Below are 24,337 nucleotides of genomic sequence, written 5' to 3'. Positions count from 1 at the left end.
GCTATTCAAAGCCCTCCCCCTCTACCCTTAGCACCCGGTCTAGTCGCACAAAGCAGCTAAATCCACCTGAAGTCCTGGTTAGGGCACTCAAACTCCCATCAGAGCATCCAAACCACATAGTTTTTGCACAATTCAGATCGCACCTCTGCAGGCCCCAAACCCCCCTATGTGCCATTCTAGAATAGTAAATTAGGTCCTGCTGGCATCACATTTTTATTTGCACTTCATAGAACTCAAATAACATTGTCAAAGCTACTTTCACACCGCAAAGTCAATTACTTAGTTAAAGTGTTTTTTTAAATAACAAATAAAAAATGAAATAACCTGTCCAGGTGTTGTGGACTCCTGACCACGTGCTCTCCCACGTGCCCTTGCTCTGGCTCTTCCAGTCATGATTTAGTCCTGCAATATACAATTTATCATGTGTTAAATCATATCTAAAACCAATGTAGTGTGGGCAATACTTGTAAATGATTACCAATGAATTCAAATATTTTTACCAGACAAATGGAAAGACATATGTAATGTACTTGGAAAAAAAACACATTCAACAAAAAAAAAAGAAATACTCTGCTTCGTCCCCCTTGTTATCCATTTAAATACCAGTGCCTATCTACAGGCCCTGTATCTCCATGTACACATTTGTGCACAGAAAGCTGCAGTTAAAACTAAAATCCATATGCCAAGTTTATGTTGAAGGGGTGAATCGATGATTTGTAGCTAAAGTTTAGCTTTCATGAAAGCAATGAGCAAGAATGCAGGTACTAAGCATACAGACAATAGTGAGTAGCCAAGAAGAACAGCTATATACTACTAGTATAACGGACTATTCCAGGATACCTCAGTGTCTGCTTTAAAAGGTGTACACAACTAAACAGAAATTAACATGTCATCTAATGGCAGACAAATTTAACTCAGTAATACACAGCATTCATATAATAAGATTTTAAACCTACCGGTAAATCTTTTTCTCCTAGTCCGTAGAGGATGCTGGGGACTCCGTAAGGACCATGGGGTATAGACGGGCTCCACAGGAGACATGGGCACTATAAAGAACTTTTAGTATGGGTGTGCACTGGCTCCTCCCTCTATGCCCCTCCTCCAGACCTCAGTTAGAGAACTGTGCCCAGAGGAGATGCACAATATGAGGAAAGATTAACAAAATCCTAAGGGCAAGATTCATACCAGCCCACACCAATCATACCATATAACCTGGAATATACGCAACCAGTTAACAGTATGAACAACAAACAGTATTAGTCGAAGACCGATTCCAACTGTAACATTACCCTTATGAAAGCAAGAACTATATACAAGTCTTGCAGATGTAGTCCGCACTGGGACGGGCGCCCAGCATCCTCTACGGACTAGGAGGAAAAGATTTACTGGTAGGTTTAAAATCTCATTTTCTCTTACGTCCTAGAGGATGCTGGGGACTCCGTAAGGACCATGGGGATTATACCAAAGCTCCCAAACGGGCGGGAGAGTGCGGATGACTCTGCAGCACCGACTGAGCAAACGCAAGGTCCTCATCAGCCAAGGTATCAAACTTATAGAATTTTGCAAAAGTGTTTGAACCCGACCAAGTAGCTGCTCGGCAAAGCTGTAATGCCGAGACGCCTCGGGCAGCCACCCAAGAAGAGCCCACCTTCCTAGTGGAATGGGCCTTTACCGAATTTGGTAACGGCAATCAAGCCGTCAAATGAGCCTGCTTAATCGTGTTACAGATCCAGCGAGCAATAGTCTGCTTAGAAGCAGGAGCGCCAAGCTTGTTGGCTGCATACAGGACAAACAGAGCCTGTTTTCCTAACCCTAGCAGTCCTGGCTACATAAATCTTTAAGGACCTGACTACATCCAGGGACTTGGAGTCCTCCCAGTCCCCCGTAGCCACAGGCACCACAATAGGTTGATTCATATGAAATGAAGAAACCACCTTAGGCAAAAATTGAGGACGTGTCCTCAACTCTGCTCTTTTCACATGGAAAATCAAACAGGGGCTCTTGTGGGACAAGGCCGCCAATTCGGACACCCGCCTTGCAGATGACAAGGACAATAACATGACCACCTTCCACGTGAGAAATTTTAATTCCACTGTTTGAAGAGGTTCAAACCAGTGAGATTGCAGGAACCTTAACACCATGTTAAGGTCCCACGGTGCCACTGGGGGCACAAAGGGGGGCTGGATGTGCAGCACTCCCTTCACAAACGTTTGGACTTCTGGGAGAGAAGCCAATTCCCTCTGAAAGAATATAGATAGGGCAGAAATCTGTACCTTAATGGAGCCTAACTTCAGGCCCATATCCACTCCTGTCTGTAAGTGGAGAAACCGGTCCAGATGGAAATCTTCCGTAGGAGCATTCTTGGCTTCACACCAAGATACATACTTCCTCCAGATACGGTGATAATGCTTTGCCGTCACCTCCTTCCTAGCCTTTATCAGAGTAGGGATAACTTCCTCCGGAATACCTTTCCCAGCTAGGATTCGGTGTTCAATTGCCATGCCGTCAAACGTAACCGCGTTAAGTCTTGGAACACACATGGCCCCTGCTGTAACAGGTCCTCCCTGAGAGGAAGAGGCCACAGATCTTCTGTTGAAGGAGGGGAACCTTGACCACCACCTGTTGAAGATACAATTTGTGAATTGCAGTTAACACTGTTTCCCTCTCGTGGGTAAGAGCGGCAGGGCCGTCGGTGAGAGGGCATCTTCTCAAAGTCCAGATTGTATCCCTGAGACACAATATCTATTGCCCAGGGATCTAACAGGGAGTGAACCCACTTGTGGCTGTACTTACGAAGGCGTGCCCCCACCGGGCCTAGCTCCGCCTGTGGAGCCCCAGCGACATGCGGTGGATCTTTGTAGAGGCCGGGGAGGACTTCTGTTCCTGGGAACTAGCTGTGTTGTGCAGCTTCTTTCCTCTGCCCCCGCCTCTGGCAAGAAAAGAAAGTCCGAGGTGCGTCCTGTTTCTTTATTCGAAAGGCTGCATTTGATAATGTCGTGCTTTCCTAGGCTGTGCAGGAATATAAGCCAAAAATAGGATTTTGGTACTTACCAGGTAAATCCTTTTCTTTGAATCCATAGGGGGCACTGGAGTACTCTTGGGATATGGACGGGCTTCCGTAGGAACAGCACTGAATATTTAAATTTAGAAACACTCCACCCCTCCATATCCCCGAGCACTTCTCAGTGTTTTTTACTGAGCCAAACAGGAACTATAGAGATGTTGACAATGTAGTATTACATATAACATAACTGACAATAACGAAGTTAACACATAACGTTACTGACAACTAAACAGTTGACACCCTAACCAGCACTTGTAATTTGAACCAGTCGGTGAAAGTGTGTTACCATAAGATCCTCAGAACTAACCACAAGTAGGTAAAACTGTGTTACCATAAGATCCTCAGAACTAACCACAAGTAGGTAAAACTGCTCTGGGTGGGCATCCAGTGCCCCCTATGGATTCAAAGAAAAGGATTTACCTGGTAAGTACCAAAATCCTATTTTCTTTATCATCCACTAGGGGTCACTGGAGTACTCTTGGGACGTACCAAAGCTTCCCCCGTGGGCGGGAGAGCTGTTTGGCACTTGTAACACTAGGCGGCCAAAGCTAGATGCTGATGCCGCAAAAGTATCAAACTTGTAAAAGCGCACAAACGTGTGCACTGAAGACCATGTAGCCGCCCGGCAAAGCTGCGTCGCAGAAGCCCCACGAGTAGCTGCCCATGAAGTTCCCACAGAACGTGTGGAATGAGCGGTTACTGACGTAGGCGGTTGTAACCTAGCATGAAGGTAAGCCTGACGTATGGTCAGTTTTATCCATCTGGATAAAGTTTGTTTAGATGCTGGCCAACCTATCTTGGCAGCATCATAGAGAACAAATAACGTATCCGTCTTACGAACTGAAGACGTTCGGGATACATAAACGCGTAATGCGCGTACCACATCCAGAGTTCCAGAATGTGCTGTCAACACAGGAACTACTATTGGTTGATTGATGTGAAAAGATGACACTACCTTTGGTAAGAAGGCGGGATTCGTCCGAAGTTCCGCTTTGTCATCATGAAACACCAAATACGGTGGCTTGCATGACAAGGCACCCAAATCCGAAACACGCCTTGCCGAAGCTAAAGCTAGAAGAAAAATTGTTTTCCAAGTGAGAAACTTTATATCCACTTGTTGTAAGGGTTCAAAATATGAAGACTGTAAGAACTCCAAAACCAGATTCAAGTCCCATGGCGCTGTAGGTGGAATGAATGGAGGCTGTACCCTGAGTACACCTTGGAGAAAAGTGCGTATAGACGGCAATAGAGCCAATCGTCTTTGAAAGTAAATTGACAAAGCAGATACCTGCACCTTTAGTGTAGATAAACGCAATCCTCCATCTAACCCTGTTTGTAGAAACAACAACAGGCGGCCTACCTTGAAAGCTGATGTCGGAAATTTCCGAGCTTCACACCAACCTATATAGGCACGCCATATTCTGTAATAATGAGCTGCCGTAACCGGCTTCCTAGCTCGTAACATGGTTGGTATAACTGAATCTGGAATGCCCTCTCTTCTTAAGAGGGCGGTCTCAACAGCCACCCCGTCAAACGCAGCCGCGCTAAATCGGGGTAAAGAAACGGACCCTGTTGTAACAGGTCTGGACGTATCGGGAGCGGCCAAGGATCGTCTGCGAGTAATCCTCGGAGATCCGAGAACCAAGCTCTCCGAGGCCAATGAGGCGCCACTAGTATGACTGTGACCGACTCTCTTTTGATCCGTTTTAGCACCAGAGGGAGCAGCGGAAACGGTGGAAACAGATACACAAGACTGTACGGCCACGCGACAGTGAGAGCATCCACCGCCACTGCCTTTGGATCTCTTGTTCTGGACACATACTGGAACGTTTGGTGATTGTGTCGAGATGCCATCAGGTCCACCTGAGGATAACCCCATCGCTGAACCAACATGTGAAACACTTCTGGATTTAATGACCATTCGCCTGGATGAAAATCCCGACGACTGAGATAATCGGCTTCCCAGTTGTCCACTCCCGGAATGAACACGGCCGACAATATCACCTGGTGGCATTCCGCCCAATTGAGGATTCGAGCTACTTCCCGCATTGCCATGCGGCTTCTCGTTCCTCCTTGTTTGTTGATGTATGCGACCGCCGTCGCATTGTCCGACTGCACTTGGACAGGCTGAGAGCGAATCCTGTGCACTGCTTGTCGTAGCGCATTGTAAATTGCGCGGAGTTCTAGAACATTTATAGACAGCAATTTCTCGTGATCCGCCCAGAGACCCTGGAGCTGACAATTTTGAATTACCGCTCCCCAACCTCTGAGACTGGCGTCCGTAGTTAGAATTATCCAATTCCAAACTCCGAACCGTCTTCCTGCGGTTAAATTGTGTTCCTTGAGCCACCAGAGCAGAGATACTCTTGCTATTGGCGACAACCTCACCCTGTGGTGAATCTGCAGATGCGAGCCCGACCACTGGGCAAGCACGTTCAGCTGAAATGGACGAGAGTGAAATCTTCCGAACTGAAGCGCCTCGAAAGCTGCCACCATTGTGCCTAAAAGGCGAATGCACAAGTGTACCGACACTGTGCGTGGCTTGAGCACTAATTGTACTAGATGGCGTAGCATTTGTACTTTCTGTTGTGGTAGGTAAATTCTTTGATTGACCGTATCGAGAATCATACCTAGGAACTGAAGGCGTTGAGACGGAATTAGATGTGATTTCTTGAAATTTACAATCCAACCGTGGTGAACCAGTACATTGTATGTTAGCAGCGCATGTTGGGTAAGTGTCTGTTGAGACGGAGCTTTGATGAGCAGATCGTCTAAATACGGAACTATTGTCACTCCCAGGGATCTGAGGTGAGCTATCATCACAGACATCACTTTGGTGAATACCCGAGGCGCTGATGACAGGCCAAACGGTAGAGCCTGAAACTGGTAATGGTTCTGGCGTATTGCAAACCGCAAGAATTTCTGATGAGGCTGCCAAATTGGAATGTGTAAGTACGCATCCTTGAGGTCTAGCGCAATCATAAATTCCTTGGTCTCTAACCCCGCAATCACCGAACGTAGAGACTCCATTTTGAATCTGTAGTAAGTTACGTACTGATTGAGCCCCTTTAAGTTCAATATTGGTCTGAGTGAGCCATCCGGCTTCGGGACCACAAACAGACTTGAATAATAACCCTGACCCTGTTGGTGTACAGGGACCGGAATCAACACTGCCGAATCCAGTAAGGACTGAATGGCAATTTGCAAAACCGTCCTCTTGTCGTCCGACAGAGGCAATCCTGTCTTGAAAAGGCGGAAGACAGTCGAACTCTATTTTGTAACCTTTTAACACTAAATTGCGGATCCAGCCCTCCGCGGATGTGTGGAACCACACCACATGGAACGTCTGAAGGCGTGCTCCCACAATTGGAGAACCGAGATGGGCTGGTAACCCGTCATGCCACTGGCTTGTCGGTAACCTTAGCGTCTTGGCGAGTTGTGTTGGTTTGATGGAAACCACGTCCTCGACCACGTCTAGCAGACGTGGCTGTTCCTCTGCCACGTCCTCGAAAGGGCTGAGGTCTAAAGGATTTGAACGAAGGTCCAGCGTACCTTCTTCTTGGAGCCGGTGGAGGCAATGGTAAGAAAACAGACTTACCTCCCGTAGCCTCCGCAATCCATGCGTCCAATTCAGGACCAAACAACTTCTTGCCATCGTAAGGCAACGCCTCTATACTTCGTTTGACCTCTGCCTCCGCCTGATAAGTACGCAGGTAGAGTGCTCTTCGTGCCGTAACTAGCGACGATGAAATACGAGAAGTGAGCTGACAGACGTCAGTGGACGCTGTACAGAGATACTCTACAGCCTCAATCATTTGATTTACAAGAATTATTAGGTTTTCATCATGTAGAGAAGATTTGAGTTCTGTAAGCCATATTATGAGCGCCTTAGTTACCCAAATGCCAACCAATCCAGGTCTTAGCATCACACCTGCTGCTACATACATGGATTTTAGCATAGTTTCTATCTTGCGATCTGAAGGATCTTTAAGCGTAGTAGCTGCTGGCACTGGTATGGTTAATTTCTTGGTAAGCTTTGACACTGAAGAATCAACTATTGGTGGATTCTCCCATGTACACGTTACCGAGTCTGGAAACGGATAACTAGACTTAAATCTGCGAGGTATAGAAAACCGTTTATCTGGATTCTGTCGTGTTTCTACTAACATCTGATTTAGAGAATCCGACACAGGAAAACTTACTGGCGTCTTCCGTCGTTTAGTAAATACGACCTGATCATTGGTGAGAGGCTGCTCAGCTTCAGGAAACCTTAGAGACTGACGTACCGCTCTGATGAGATCATCAATGCCGGAACTGTTAACATCCTCGCCATCTGACTCCATTTCGCCCTCCTCACCCTCATCGTGTTCCGTGAGGTCTGGCATGGAATCGTCAGAATGCAACATAGCAGACACTGGAAAATCATAAGACATAATAAGAATTTACTTACCGATAATTCTATTTCTCGGAGTCCGTAGTGGATGCTGGGGTTCCTGAAAGGACCATGGGGAATAGCGGCTCCGCAGGAGACAGGGCACAAAAAGTAAAGCTTTCCGATCAGGTGGTGTGCACTGGCTCCTCCCCCTATGACCCTCCTCCAAGCCTCAGTTAGGTACTGTGCCCGGACGAGCGTACACAATAAGGGAGGAATTTTGAATCCCGGGTAAGACTCATACCAGCCACACCAATCACACCGTACAACTTGTGATCAAACCCAGTTAACAGTATGATAACAGAGGAGCCTCTGAAAGATGGCTTCCTAAACAATAACCCGAATTAGTTAACAATAACTATGTACAATTATTGCAGATAATCCGCACTTGGGATGGGCGCCCAGCATCCACTACGGACTCCGAGAAATAGAATTATCGGTAAGTAAATTCTTATTTTCTCTATCGTCCTAGTGGATGCTGGGGTTCCTGAAAGGACCATGGGGATTATACCAAAGCTCCCAAACGGGCGGGAGAGTGCGGATGACTCTGTAGCACCGAATGAGAGAACTCCAGGTCCTCCTTAGCCAGAGTATCAAATTTGTAAAATTTTACAAACGTGTTCTCCCCTGACCACGTAGCTGCTCGGCAAAGTTGTAATGCCGAGACCCCTCGGGCAGCCGCCCAAGATGAGCCCACCTTCCTTGTGGAGTGGGCCTTTACAGATTTAGGCTGTGGCAGGCCTGCCACAGAATGTGCAAGTTGGATTGTGCTACAGATCCAACGAGCAATCGTCTGCTTAGACGCAGGAGCACCCATCTTGTTGGGTGCATACAATATAAACAACGAGTCAGATTTTCTGACTCCAGCTGTCCTTGCAATATATAATTTTAATGCTCTGACAACGTCCAGTAACTTGTAGTCCTCCAAGTCACTTGTAGCCGCAGGCACTACAATAGGCTGGTTCAGATGAAATGCTGACACCACCTTAGGGAGAAAATGCGGACGAGTCCGCAGTTCTGCCCTGTCCGAATGGAAAATCAGATATGGGCTTTTGTAAGATAAAGCTGCCAGTTCTGACACTCTCCTGGCCGAAGCCAGGGCTAGTAACATGGTCACTTTCCATGTGAGATATTTTAAATCCACCTTTTTTAGTGGTTCAAACCAATGAGATTTTAGAAATTCCAAAACCACATTGAGATCCCACGGTGCCACTGGAGGCACCACAGGAGGCTGTATATGCAGCACTCCCTTAACAAAAGTCTGGACTTCAGGAACTGAAGCCAATTCTTTTTGAAAGAAAATCGACAGGGCCGAAATTTGAACCTTAATAGATCCCAATTTGAGACCCATAGACAATCCTGATTGCAGGAAATGTAGGAATCGACCCAGTTGAAATTCCTCCGTCGGAGCACTCCGATCCTCGCACCACGCAACATATCTTCGCCAAATGCGGTGATAGTGTTGCACGGTTACTTCCTTCCTTGCTTTAATCAAATTAGGAATGACTTCTTCCGGCATGCCTTTTTCCTTTAGGATCCGGCGTTCAACCGCCATGCCGTCAAACGCAGCCGCGGTAAGTCTTGAAACAGACAGGGACCCTGCTGAAGCAAGTCCCTCCTTAGAGGTAGAGGCCACGGATCTTCCGTGATCATCTCTTGAAGTTCCGGGTACCAAGTCCTTCTTGGCCAATCCGGAACCACTAGTATCGTTCTTACGCCTCTTTGCCGTATAATTCTCAATACTTTTGGTATGAGAGGCAGAGGAGGAAACACATACACCGACTGGTACACCCAAGGCGTTACCAGCGCGTCCACAGCTATTGCCTGCGGATCTCTTGACCTGGCGCAATACCTGTCCAGTTTTTTGTTGAGGCGAGACGCCATCATGTCCACCATTGGTCTTTCCCAACGGGTTACCAGCATGTGGAAGACTTCCGGATGAAGTCCCCACTCTCCCGGGTGAAGGTCGTGTCTGCTGAGGAAGTCTGCTTCCCAGTTGTCCACTCCCGGGATGAACACTGCTGACAGTGCTATCACATGATTCTCTGCCCAGCGAAGAATCCTTGCAGCTTCTGCCATTGCACTCCTGCTTCTTGTGCCGCCCTGTCTGTTTACATGGGCGACTGCCGTGATGTTGTCCGACTGGATCAACACCGGTTTTCCTTGAAGCAGAGGTTCTGCCTGGCTTAGAGCATTGTAGATTGCTCTTAGTTCCAGAATGTTTATGTGAAGAGACGTTTCCAGGCTCGTCCACACTCCCTGGAAGTTTCTTCCTTGTGTGACTGCTCCCCAGCCTCTCAGGCTGGCGTCCGTGGTCACCAGGATCCAATCCTGTATGCCGAATCTGCGGCCCTCCAATAGATGAGCACTCTGCAACCACCACAGAAGAGATACCCTTGTCCTTGGAGACAGGGTTATCCGCTGGTGCATCTGAAGATGCGACCCTGACCATTTGTCCAACAGATCCCTCTGGAAAATTCGTGCATGGAATCTGCCGAATGGAATTGCTTCGTAAGAAGCCACCATTTTTCCCAGGACTCTTGTGCATTGATGTACAGACACCTTTCCTGGTTTTAGGAGGTTCCTGACAAGCTCGGATAACTCCTTGGCTTTTTCCTCCGGGAGAAAAACCTTTTTCTGAACCGTGTCCAGAATCATCCCTAGGAACAGCAGACGAGTTGTCGGTATTAACTGGGATTTTGGAATATTCAGAATCCAGCCGTGCTGTTTTAGCACTTCTTGAGACAGTGCTAATCCCCTCTCTAGCTGTTCTCTGGACCTTGCCCTTATTAGGAGATCGTCCAAGTATGGGATAATTAATACGCCTTTTCTTCGAAGGAGAATCATCATCTCGGCCATTACCTTTGTAAAGACCCGAGGTGCCGTGGACAATCCGAACGGCAGCGTCTGAAACTGATAGTGACAGTTTTGTACAACGAACCTGAGGTACCCCTGGTGTGAGGGGTAAATTGGAACGTGGAGGTACGCATCCTTGATGTCCAAGGACACCATAAAGTCCCCTTCTTCCAGGTTCGCTATCACTGCTCTGAGTGACTCCATTTTGAACTTGAACTTCTTTATGTACAGGTTCAAGGACTTCAGATTTAGAATAGGTCTTACCGAGCCGTCCGGCTTCGGTACCACAAATAGAGTGGAATAATACCCCTTTCCCTGTTGTAGAAGAGGTACCTTGACTATCACCTGCTGAGAGTACAGCTTGTGAATGGCTTCCAAAACCGTCTCCCTTTCTGAGGGGGACGTTGGTAAAGCAGACTTCAGGAAACGGCGAGGCGGATCTGTCTCTAGTTCCAACCTGTACCCCTGAGATATTATCTGCAGGATCCAGGGATCTACCTGCGAGTGAGCCCACTGCGCGCTGAAATTCTTGAGACGACCGCCCACCGCCCCCGAGTCCGCTTGAGAAGCCCCAGCGTCATGCTGAGGCTTTTGTAGAAGCGGGGGAGGGCTTCTGTTCCCGGGAAGGAGCTGCCTGTTGGTGTCTCTTCCCCCTTCCTCTGCCTCGTGGCAGATATGAATATCCCTTTGCTCTCTTGTTTTTAAAGGAACGAAAGGGCTGCGGTTGAAAAGTCGGTGTCTTTTTCTGTTGGGGAGTAGCTTGAGGTAAAAAGGTGGATTTCCCGGCTGTAGCCGTGGCCACCAAATCTGATAGACCGACTCCAAATAACTCCTCCCCTTTATACGGCAAAACTTCCATATGCCGTTTTGAGTCCGCATCGCCTGACCACTGTCGCGTCCATAAACTTCTTCTGGCCGAAATGGACATAGCACTTACCCGTGATGCCAGTGTGCAGATATCCCTCTGTGCATCACGCATATAAAGAAATGCATCCTTTATTTGCTCTAAAGACAGTAAAACATTGTCCCTATCCAGGGTATCAATATTTTCAATCAGGGACTCTGACCAAGCTACTCCAGCACTGCACATCCAGGCTGTCGCTATAGCTGGTCGTAGTATAACACCTGTATGTGTGTATATACTTTTTTGGATATTTTCCATCCTCCTATCTGCTGGATCTTTAAGTGCGGCCGTCTCAGGAGAGGGTAACGCCACTTGTTTAGATAAGCGTGTGAGCGCCTTGTCCACCCTAGGAGGTGTTTCCCAGCGCGCCCTAACCTCTGACGGGAAAGGGTATAAAGCTAATAACTTCTTTGAAATTAGCATCTTTTTATCGGGGGCAACCCACGCTTCATCACATACATCATTTAGTTCTTCTGATTCAGGAAAAACTATAGGTAGTTTTTTCACACCCCACATAATACCCTGTTTAGTGGTACCTGTAGTATCAGCTAAATGTAACGCCTCCTTCATTGCCAAAATCATATAACGTGTGGCCCTACTGGAAAATACGGTTGATTCGTCACCGTCGCCACTGGAATCAGTGCCTGTGTCTGGGTCTGTGTCGACCGACTGAGGCAAAGGGCGTTTTACAGCCCCTGACGGTGTTTGAGGCGCCTGGACAGGCACTAACTGATTGTCCGGCCGTCTCATGTCGTCAAACGACTGCTTTAGCGTGTTGACACTATCCCGTAATTCCATAAATAAAGGCATCCATTCTGGTGTCGACCCCCTAGGAGGTGACATCCCCATATTTGGCAATTGCTCCGCCTCCACACCAATATCGTCCTCATACATGTCGACACACACGTACCGACACACAGCAGACACACAGGGAATGCTCTTAACGAAGACAGGACCCCACTAGCCCTTTGGGGAGACAGAGGGAGAGTTTGCCAGCACACACCAAAAACGCTATATATGACAGGGATAGCCTTATAATAAGTGCTCCCTGTATAGCTGCTTTTATAATATAATTTTTGCCACTATTTTGCCCCCCCTCTCTTGTTTTACCCTGTTTCTGTAGTGCAGTGCAGGGGAGAGACCTGGGAGCCGTCCTGACCAGCGGAGCTGTGTAAGGAAAATGGCGCTGTGTGCTGAGGAGATAGGCCCCGCCCCTTTTCCGGCGGGCTCGTCTCCCGCTCTTTAGTGTATTCTGGCAGGGGTTAAATATCTCCATATAGCCCCCGGAGGATATATGTGAGGTATTTTTTAGCCAAATAGGTTTTCATTTGCCTCCCAGGGCGCTCCCCTCCCAGCGCCCTGCACCCTCAGTGACTGCCGTGTGAAGTGTGCTGAGAGGAAAATGGCGCACAGCTGCAGTGCTGTGCGCTACCTTTAGAAGACTGAGGAGTCTTCTTCCGCCGATTCTGGACCTCTTCATGTTTCAGCATCTGCAAGGGGGCCGGCGGCGAGGCTCCGGTGACCATCCAGGCTGTACCTGTGATCGTCCCTCTGGAGCTGATGTCCAGTAGCCAAGAAGCCAATCCATCCTGCACGCAGGTGAGTTCACTTCTTCTCCCCTAAGTCCCTCGTTGCAGTGATCCTGTTGCCAGCAGGACTCACTGTAAAATAAAAAACCTAAGCTAAACTTTCTCTAAGCAGCTCTTTAGGAGAGCCACCTAGATTGCACCCTTCTCGGCCGGGCACAAAAATCTAACTGAGGCTTGGAGGAGGGTCATAGGGGGAGGAGCCAGTGCACACCACCTGATCGGAAAGCTTTACTTTTTGTGCCCTGTCTCCTGCGGAGCCGCTATTCCCCATGGTCCTTTCAGGAACCCCAGCATCCACTAGGACGATAGAGAAATGAAAATTATCCCGTTTGCCCAAAATGGATTTGGACCTTACGCAAGGCTGAGATGCCTCCGGTAGTTCTGGCGGTCTCACCCTAGACTCAGATCTTATCGTTTCTCGCTCCAGACGAGCAGCGGTCATTTCTGTCTGTAATCTATCCAGTACATTTACTAACATACCCCACGGAGGGTCCGGTGAGGACATTGGTTGTAAAACTGGCGCAGAAATGGTATTCTGAACGGAATCCACAAAACATACTGTACATGTGGTAGATGCATCCGGTAACACACTGCCACATACTTTGCAATTATGTTTTTTAGTTTTTGCTGGTGCCTTACTCATTATGGCGACAGACAATACAATACACAAAAAACAGACACCTGCACGACTCAGTAAAATAGCAATAAGGTGTCTCTGTATATATATCTGGCCAAGTGCAGTACACGTGGCCAGTACTATGAAATGTGATCCCAAATTCCCTCTAACACCCCTGCGCCTCCGGTGGAGTAGAGATGTAGGACAGGAACGTTCTGGAATCACAGCAGGAAGACACAGGAAGCATGGTTAAACATGGCTGCCATGCTATCTTATACATATAATCTTAGTGCTGGTTACATTCACTGATTATAATGCAACAATCCCTGCAGCCTCTTATCTGCTGCTGCAGTATTTCATATGCCCCTGTATTTATTATTGTTTGTCCCCCCTGTAATGGCTGCCTGCTCTTTTCGACTTAGAGCAGCGGCAGCGCAGCGTGTGGGGCCCCCGCGGTTATCGTAGAGCGCTGTGAGCCCGAGTGAGCCGCGTGTCATGGGACCCGGAGTAATAGCGGCGGCCAGCCCCGTGAGCGAGAGAGCTGCGGCGGCCGGCGGCCTCTGAGAGGAGATCAGCGCCTGCACGGAGGTCTGCTGTGGCCGTTGGGAAGGCGCTGAGTGGGGAGAGCAGCGGCGTGGACAGACGCCTGGAGCGCTAAGCACTAACAATGTCCCCACACCTCGGGGCGGGAGCTGACCGCCCCGTCTTTCACATACCTGAATCCTGCAGTTGTGCGGAGGCTCCGACGGGGCTTCTTAAACAAGCGCCGGCCAGCCTGTGCAGGAGGCTGTGTGCGTGTGTGGCTGTGAGGGAGCTCTTTCAGAGAGGCCCGACACGCCCGTGCTGCTATCAGCAGCTGCACTATCCCTGACCCTGCCTTTTGGAAGGGGGAAAGTAATGTCAAATAGTAGAAAAAATAAAAAATGAAAAAGAAAAAATAAAAATTTCTTCAAGTAACCGTGACTTCAGTTACCAAGCTGTTGCCACGTGCAGCACAGAAAAAACACTGAGAAGTGCTCGGGGATATGGAGGGGTGGAGTGTTTCTAAATTTAAATATTCAGTGCTGTTCCTACGGAAGCCCGTCCATATCCCAAGAGTACTCCAGTGACCCCTAGTGGATGATAAAGAAATATCAGAATTACCAGCTATAGCTGTGGAGACCAGGTCCGAGAACCCTTCTCCACACAATCCTCAGCCTTCCATATGCCTCTTAAGTCGGCATCATCTGTCCATTGCATATTCTACAGGACACGTCAAGCAGAAATCGACATAGCTTTGACTCTAGGACCCAGTATACTCATGTCTCTTTGGGCATGTTTTATATATACATATCTCTTAAGACAGCATCTTTAATATATATATATATATATATATATATATATATATATATATATATATATAAATCCAATGGCGGTCGCACTCACATCTTCAAAGAGACAACAACTGGGGTGTCCACTCCAATGCCAAAGCATTGTATTAATAGAAAAAAAGTAGAGGCACTCTCCAGATTTTATAAACATGCAAAAAAGTTCTCATTTATTGTGATATACGTTACATGATCCGGGTAATATCCATATAGTATCCTCAAGCGCTTTCGGCCCTCAATGGGCCTTCCTCAGGAGGCAATGTACAGCAATTGCAATAAGTAATGAGACCAAAACACCAGGTCAGTCCAGGCATCCAGCAGTACAATAGGCAATGCCTGACAGGCTCTATATACACCTATCTCCAATTAAAATTGGCGCCAAAAACGCCCATATTGTGACCTCATCTCAGTGCGATTTACATAAACACAAACCATCCTAATTACAAACTGTGCAAATATACAAAAAAATTGTGCAAATATGCATAGCAGGGAATGATATGGGGCACACTCGCATACCAGCCAGGGCCCATTACATATCCCACAGGGACCAGCTGTCAGGCATTGCTTAAATAAGGGTTATGTTGTGGTTGCATCAGGGTTGATCTGATGCTCCGTTGTTGTTCATACTGTTAACTGGGTAAGTTTATCACAAGTTATACGGTGTGATTGGTGTGACTGGTATGAGTCTTGCCCTGGATTCCAAAATCCTTTCCATGTACTGTCAGTTCTTCCGGGCACAGTTTCTCTAACTGAGGTCTGGAGGAGGGACATAGAGGGAGGAGCCAGAGCACACCAGTATCCAAATTCTTTCTTAAAGTGCCCTGTCTCCTGCGGAGCCCGTCTATTCCCCATGGTCCTTACGGAGTCCCCAGCATCCACTACGGACTACGAGAAAAAGATTTACCTGTAAGTAAAATCTTATTTTTTGAGATGAGAGGAAGAGGAGGAAATACATAGACCGACTGAAACACCCATGGTGTCACTAGGGCGTCTACTGCTACTGCCTGAGGGTCCCGAGACCTGGCACAATACCTCCGAAGCTTTTTGTTGAGGCGTGACACCATCATGTCTATCTGAGGAGTTCCCCAAAGACGCGTTACGTCTGCAAAGACTTCTTGATGAAGTCCCCACTCTCCTGGATGGAGATCGTGTCTGCTGAGGAAGTCTGCTTCCCAGTTGTCCACTCCCGGAATGAAGACAGCCGACAGAGCGCTTACATGATTTTCCGCCCAGCGAAGGATCCTTGTGGCTTCTGCCATCGCGACTCTGTTTCTTGTCCCGCCTTGGCGGTTCACATGAGCCACTGCTGTGACATTGTCTGATGTCTTTGTCATTGTCTGATCAGAACCGGTAGGTTTTGAAGAAGACTCTCCGCTTGTCGAAGGCCGTTGTAAATGGCCCTGAGTTCCAACACATTGATGTGTAGACAGGACTCCTGGTCTGACCAAAGACCCTGAAAAATTTTTCCCTGTGTGACCGCTCCCCATCCTCGGAGGCTCGCGTCCGTGGTAACCAGGATCCAATCCTGAATTCCGAACCTGCGACCCTCCAGGAGGTGAGCACTTTGCAACCACCACAGGAGGGACACTCTGGCCCCTGGGGACAGAGTTATTTTCCGATGTAAGTGCAGATGGGACCCGGACCACTTGTCCAGAAGGTCCCACTGAAAAGTCCTTGCATGGAACCTTCCGAAGGGAATGGCCTCGTAGGCCGCCACCATTTTTCCCAGAAATCGAGTGCATTGGTGAACTGACACCCTTTTCGGTTTTAGCAGGTCTCTGACCATGTTCTGGATGTCCTGGGCTTTCTCTATTGGGAGGAAGACCTTCATTTGTTCCGTATCCAGTATCATATCTAGGAACGGTAGTCGAGTTGTCGGAATCAACTGTGACTTCGGTAGATTTAGAATCCAACAGTGTTGCAGGAGCACTCTCAGAGAGAGCGCCACACGGCTCAGCAATTTCCCCCTTGATCTCGCTTTTATCAGGAGATCGTCCAAGTATGGGATAATTGTGACTCCATGCTTGCGCAGGACCACCATCATTTCCGCCATTATCTTGGTGAAAATCCTCGGGGCCGTGGAGAGTCCAAACGGCAACGTCTGAAATTGGTAATGACAATCCTGTACAGCGAATCTCAGGTATTCCTGATAGGGGGCATATATGGGGACATGAAGGTAAGCATCCTTTATGTCCAAAGACACCATAAACTCCCCTTCCTCCATGTTGGCTATTATTGCTCTGAGAGATTCCATTTTGAATTTGAATCTTTTTATGTACAGGTTTATGGATTTCAGATTCAAAATAGGTCTGACCGAACCGTCCGGTTTCGGGACCACAAATAGGGTTGAGTAGTAACCTCTTCCCTGCTGGTGCATGGGAACCTTGATTATCACTTGCTGTATACACAGCGTCTGAATTGCAGCTAACACTATATATCCCTTTCCGATGTGGAAGCTGGTAGGGACGATTTGAAAAATCTGCGCGGGGGCACCTCCTCGAATTCCAATTTGTAACCCTGGGAAACTATGTCCAACACCCAGGGATTCAGGTCTGAACTGACCCAGGCCTGACTGAAAAGTCGAAGACGTGCCCCCACCGGTGCGGACTCCCTCAGGGGAGCCCTAGCGTCATGCTGTGGGTTTTGGAGCAGCCGGGGAGGACTTTTGTTCCTGGGCACCTGCCGAAGCAGGTGCTCTTTTGCCTCTGCCCTTACCTCTGGCGAGGAAAGAGGATCCCCGACCTCTTCTGGACTTGTGCGACCGAAAGGACTGCATCTGATAGGGTGTTACTTTCTTTTGCTGTTGGGGAATATATGGTAAAAAAATAAGAATTTACTTACCGATAATTCTATTTCTCGGAGTCCGTAGTGGATGATGGGGTTCCTGAAAGGACCATGGGGAATAGCGGCTCCGCAGGAGACAGGGCACAAAAGTAAAGCTTTTACAGGTCAGGTGGTGTGTACTGGCTCCTCCCCCTATGACCCTCCTCCAGACTCCAGTTAGGTACTGTGCCCGGACGAGCGTACACAATAAGGGAGGATTTTGAATCCCGGGTAAGACTCATACCAGCCACACCAATCACACCGTACAACTTGTGATCTAAACCCAGTTAACAGTATGATAACAGAGGAGCCTCTGAAAGATGGCTTCCTAAACAATAACCCGAATTAGTTAACAATAACTATGTACAAGTATTGCAGATAATCCGCACTTGGGATGGGCGCCCAGCATCCACTACGGACTCCGAGAAATAGAATTATCGGTAAGTAAATTCTTATTTTCTCTATCGTCCTAAGTGGATGCTGGGGTTCCTGAAAGGACCATGGGGATTATACCAAAGCTCCCAAACGGGCGGGAGAGTGCGGATGACTCTGCAGCACCGAATGAGAGAACTCCAGGTCCTCCTTTGCCAGGGTATCAAATTTGTAAAAATTTACAAACGTGTTCTCCCCTGACCACGTAGCTGCTCGGCAGAGTTGTAATGCCGAGACCCCTCGGGCAGCCGCCCAAGATGAGCCCACCTTCCTTGCGGAATGGGCCTTAACAGATTTAGGCTGTGGCAGGCCTGCCACAGAATGTACAAGTTGAATTTTGTTACAAATCCAACGAGCAATCGACTGCTTAGAAGCAGGTGCACCCAACTTGTTGGGTGCATACAGTATAAACAGCGAGTCAGATTTTCTGACTCCAGCCGTCCTTTAAATGTATATTTTTAAGGCTCTGACAACGTCCAACAACTTGGAGTCCTTCAAGTCGTCTGTAGCCGCAGGCACTACAATAGGCTGGTTCAGGTGAAACGCTGATACCACCTTAGGGAGAAAATGCGGACGCGTCCGCAGCTCTGCCCTATGTCGAATGGAAAATTAAATAAGGGCTTTTATAAAACAAAGCCGCCAGTTCAGATACTCTCCCGGCCGAAGCCAGGGCCAGTAACATAGTCACTTTCCATGTGAGATATTTCAAATCCACATTCTTTAGTGGTTCAAACCAATTGGATTTGAGGAAATCTAAAACTACATTTAGATCCCACGGTGCCACCTTAGGCACCACAGGAGGCTGTATATGCAGTACTCCTTTGATAAAAATCTGGACCTCAGGGACTGAGGCCAATTCTTTTTGGAAGAATATTGATAGGGCCGAAATTTGAACCTTAATAGATCCCAATTTGAGACCCATAGACAATCCTGATTGCAGGAAATGTAGGAAAACGACCCAGTTGAAATTCCTCCATCGGAGCACTCCGCTGCTCGCACCACGCAACATATTTTCGCCAAATACGGCGATAATGCTTCGCGGTGACTTACTTCCTTGCCTTTATCAAGGTAGGAATGACTTCTTCTGGAATGCCTTTTCCTTTTAGGATCTGGCATTCAAACGCCATGCCGTCAAACGCAGCCGCGGTAAGTCTTGAAAAAGACAAGTACCCTGCTGAAGCAGGTCCCTTCTCAGAAGTAGAGGCCACGGATCGTCCGTGACCATCTCTTGAAGTTCCGGGTACCAAGTCCTTCTTGGCCAATCCGGAGCCACTAGTCTTACTCCTCTTTGCCGTATAATCCTCAATACCTTTGGTATGAGAGGCAGAGGAGGAAACACATATACCGACTGGTACACCCAAGGTGTTACCAGCGCGTCCACAGCTATTGCCTGCGGATCTCTTGACCTGGCGCAATACCTGTCCAGTGTTTTGTTGAGGCGAGACGCCATCATGTCCACCATTGGTTTTACCCAACGGTTTAATAGCATGTGGAAAACTTCTGGATGAAGTCCCCACTCTCCCGGGTGAAGGTCGTGTCTGCTGAGGAAGTCTGCTTCCCAGTTGTCCACGCCCGGGATGAATACTGCTGACAGTGCTATCACATGATTCTCCGCCCAGCGAAGGATCCTGGCAGCTTCTGCCATTGCCCTCCTGCTTCTTGTGCCGCCCTGTCTGTTTACATGGGCGACTGCCGTGATGTTGTCCGACTGGATCAACACCGGTCTTCCTTGAAGCAGAGGTTCCGCCTGGCTTAGAGCATTGTAGATTGCTCTTAGTTCCAGAATGCTTATGTGAAGAGACTTTTTCAGGCTCGACCACACTCCCTGGAAATTTCTTCCCTGTGTGACTGCTCCCCAGCCTCTCAGGCTGGCCTCCGTGGTCACCAGGATCCAATCCTGCATGCCGAATCTGCGGCCCTCCAATAGATGAGCCTCCTGCAACCACCACAGAAGGGATACCCTTGTCCTCGGCGACAGGGTTATCCGCAGGTGCATCTGAAGATGCGACCCTGACCATTTGTCCAACAGATCCCTTTGCATGGAATCTGCCGAAAGGGATTGCTTCGTAAGAAGCTACCATTTTTTCCCAGGACTCTTGTGCATTGATGTACAGACACCTTTCCTGGTTTTAGGAGGTTCCTGACCAGGTCAGATAACTCCTTGGCTTTTTCTTCGGGAAGAAAAACCTTTTTCTGAACTGTGTCCAGAATCATCCCCAGGAACAGCAGACGAGTTGTCGGCATTAATTGGGATTTTGGAATATTCAGAATCCATCCGTGCTGCTTTAGCACCTCTTGAGATAGTGCTAAACCCATCTCTAGCTGTTCTCTGGACCTTGCCCTTATTAGGAGATCGTCCAAGTATGGGATAATTAATACGCCTTTTCTTCGAAGAAGAAATATTATCTCGGCCATTACCTTTGTAAAGACCCGAGGTGCCGTGGACAAACCAAACGGCAGCGTCTGAAACTGATAGTGACAGTTTTGTACAACGAACCTGAGGTACCCCTGGTGTGAGGGGTAATTGGAACGTGGAGATACGCATCCTTGATGTCCAAGGATACCATAAAGTCCCCTTCTTCCAGGTTCGCTATCACTGCTCTGAGTGACTCCATCTTGAACTTGAACTTCTTTATGTACAGGTTCAAGGACTTCAGATTTAGAATAGGCCTTACCGAGCCATCCGGCTTCGGTACCACAAAAAGAGTGGAATAATACCCCTTCCCTTGTTGTAGAAGAGGTACCTTGACTATCACCTGCTGAGAATACAGCTTGTGAATGGCTTCCAAAACCGTCTCCCTTTCTGAGGGGGACGTTGGTAAAGCAGACTTCAGGAAACGGCGAGGTGGCTCTGTCTCTAATTTCAACCTGTACCCCTGAGATATTATCTGCAGGATCCAGGGATTTACCTGCGAGTGAGCCCACTGCGCGCTGTAATTCTTGAGACGACCGCCTACCGCCCCCGAGTCCGCTTGCGAAGCCCCAGCGTCATGCTGAGGCTTTTGTAGAAGCCGGGGAGGGCTTCTGTTCCTGGGAAGGAGCTGCCTGTTGCTGTCTCTTCCCTCGTCCTCTGCCTCGTGGCAGATATGAATAGCCCTTTGCTCTCTTATTTTTAAAGGAACGAAAGGGCTGCGGTTGAAAGGTCGGTGCCTTTTTCAGTTGGGGAGTGACTTGAGGTAGAAAGGTGGATTTCCCGGCCGTAGCCGTGGCCACCAAATCCGATAGACCGACCCCAAATAACTCCTCTACGCATCGCCTGTCCACTGTCGTGTCCATAAGGCTCTTCTGGCCGAAATGGACATAGCACTTACCCGTGATGCCAGTGTGCAGATATCTCTCTGTGCATCACGCATATAAAGAAATGCATCCTTTATTTGTTCTAACGACAGTAAAATATTGTCCCTGTCCAGGGTATCAATATTTTCGATCAGGGACTCTGACCAAACTACCCCAGCACTGCACATCCAGGCAGTCGCAATAGCTGGTCGTAGTATAACACCTGCATGTGTGTATATACCTTTTTGGATATTTTCCATCCTCCTATCTGATGGATCTTTAAGTGCGGCCGTCTCAGGAGAGGGTAACGCCACTTGTTTTGATGAGCGTGTTAGCGCTTTGTCCACCCTAGGAGGTGTTTCCCAGCGCTCCCTAACCTCTGGCGGGAAAGGGTATAAAGCCAATAACTTCTTTGAAATTAGCAGTTTTTTATCGGGGCACCCCACGCTTCATCACACACGTCATTTAATTCTTCTGATTCGGTAAAAACTACTGGTAGTTTTTTCACACCCCACATAATACCCTGTTTAGTGGTACCTGTAGTATCAGCTAAATGTAACATCTCCTTTATTGCCAAAATCATATAACGTGTGGCCCTACTGGAAAATACGGTTGATTCGTCACCTTCACCACCGGAATCAGTGCCTGTGTCTGGGTCTGTGTCGACCGACTGAGGCAAGGGGCGTTTTACAGCCCCTGACGGTGTTTGAGGCGCCTGGACAGGCACTAATTGAGTGTCCGGCCGCCTCATGTCGGCAAACGACTGCTTAAGCGAGTTGACGCTATCCCGTAATTCCACAAATAAAGGCATCCATTCTGGTGTCGACCCCCTAGAAGGTGACATCCTCATATTTGGCAATTGCTCCGCCTCCACACCAATAACGTCCTCATACATGTCGACACACACGTACCGACACACAGTAGACACACAGGGAATGCTCTATACGAAGACAGGACCCACTAGCCCTTTGGGGAGACAGAGGGAGAGTCTGCCAGCACACACCAAAAAGCGCTATATATGACAGGGATAGCCTTATGATTAAGTGCTCCCTTATAGCTGCTTTTATATTAATATATTGCCATTTATTTTGCCCCCCCTCTCTGTTATACCCTGTTTCTGTAGTGCAGTGCAGGGGAGAGACCTGGGAGCCTTCCTGACCAGCGGAGCTGTGACAGAAAATGGCGCCGTGTGCTGAGGAGATAGGCCCCGCCCCTTTTCCGGCGGGCTCGTCTCCCGCTATTTAGTACATTTAGGCAGGGGTAAATATCTCCATATAGCCTCTGGGGCTATATGTGAGGTATTTTTAGCCTTTTTAAAGGTTTTCATTTGCCTCCCAGGGCGCCCCCCCCCCAGCGCCCTGCACCCTCAGTGACTGCCGTGTGAAGTGTGCTGAGAGGAAAATGGCGCACAGCTGCAGTGCTGTGCGCTACCTTAAGAAGACTGCAGGAGTCTTCAGCCGCCGATTCTGGACCTCTTCTTGCTTCAGCATCTGTGAGGGGGCCGGCGGCGTGGCTCCGGTGACCATCCAGGCTGTACCTGTGATCGTCCCTCTGGAGCTTCATGTCCAGTAGCCAAGAAGCCAATCCATCCTGCACGCAGGTGAGTTCACTTCTTCTCCCCTCTGTCCCTCGTTGCAGTGATCCTGTTGCCAGCAGGAATCACTGTAAAATAAAAAACCTAAGCTAAACTCTCTAAGCAGCTCTTTATGAGAGCCACCTAGAATTGCACCCTTCTCGGCCGGGCACAAAAATCTAACTGGAGTCTGGAGGAGGGTCATAGGGGGAGGAGCCAGTACACACCACCTGACCTGTAAAAGCTTTACTTTTGTGCCCTGTCTCCTGCGGAGCCGCTATTCCCCATGGTCCTTTCAGGAACCCCAGCATCCACTTAGGACGATAGAGAAATTTGATTTACCTGCTGTAGCTGTGGAAACCAGGTGCGTCAGCCCATCCCCAAACAATACATCACCCTTATAGGGTAGTACTTCCATATGTTTTTTGGAATCCGCATCACCCGTCCATTGGCGAGTCCATAAGGATCTTCTCGCTGAGATAGACATGGCATTGGCCCTAGAAGCTAGCAATCCAATGTCCCTTTGAGCATCCCTCATAAATAAGACTGCGTCTTTTATATGGGCTAGAGTTAAGAATATAGCATCCTTATCCATATTATCAAATTGATCTGTCAGCTCATCTGTCCAAGCTGCAATTGCGCTACACACCCATGCCGACGCAATTGTCGGCCTTAGCACAGCACCTGTATGAGAATAAATACACTTTAAGGTAGTTTCTTGCCTGCGATCTGCTGGGTCCTTAAGGGCCGCTGTGTCAGGAGACGGTAGCGCCACTTTCTTGGACAGGCGCGTCAGGGCCTTGTCCACAGTGGGGGGTGATTCCCAAATCTCCCTGTCCTGCTTGGGGAAGGGGTATGCCATATAAATTCTTTTGGGGATCTGCGGTCTCTTTTCCGGAGTCTCCCAAGCTTTTCCAAAGAATTCATTTAATTCATGAGATGTGGGAAAGTTAATAATCTGTTTCTTTTCCTTAAACATGTGTACCCTTGTGTCGGGGACCGAGGGTTCATCCTCAATATGCAACACATCCCTTATTGCCACAATCATACACTGAATGGTTTTAGTCACCCTAGGGTGCAATTTTACTTCGTCATAGTCGACACTGGAATCAGAATCCATGTTGGTAGTAGTGTCTTGTGTTAAGGGACGCTTTTGAGACCCCGACGGGCCCTGTGAGTCGGTCCAATCCGAGGATTGACCCCCTGATGTCCCCCTTAATTCAGCCTTATCAAGCCTTTTATGTAAAGATGCCACACTTGCATTCAACATATGCCACATGTCCATCCATTCCGGAGTCGGCACAACCGACGTGGACACACCACTCATTTGCTACACCTCCTCCTTGGAGAAGCCTTCCGCCTCAGACATGTCGACACACACGTACCGACACCCCACACACACACA

General features: G+C 48.4%; 1 protein-coding gene across 4 annotated transcripts in view; it reads right to left on the bottom strand.

Moving 5' to 3' along the window:
- Positions 1 to 24,337, bottom strand: part of PIWIL1 (piwi like RNA-mediated gene silencing 1) — a 1,090,590-nt gene that overhangs the window by 1,050,198 nt on the left and 16,055 nt on the right. For all 4 annotated transcript variants that reach the window (XM_063964616.1, XM_063964613.1, XM_063964615.1 and 1 more), the window contains exon 2: positions 325 to 402. In XM_063964616.1, the coding sequence (XP_063820686.1) occupies positions 325 to 393 (69 nt within the window). In that variant the 5' untranslated portion in view covers positions 394 to 402. The remainder of the gene's footprint in view (positions 1 to 324; positions 403 to 24,337) is intronic.

This window comes from Pseudophryne corroboree, chromosome 1 (genome assembly GCF_028390025.1).
Source record: "Pseudophryne corroboree isolate aPseCor3 chromosome 1, aPseCor3.hap2, whole genome shotgun sequence".
Classification (NCBI taxonomy): Eukaryota; Metazoa; Chordata; class Amphibia; order Anura; family Myobatrachidae; genus Pseudophryne; species Pseudophryne corroboree.
Note: the sequence above shows the minus strand (reverse complement) of the source record. Positions and strands in the feature narration are given on the sequence as shown.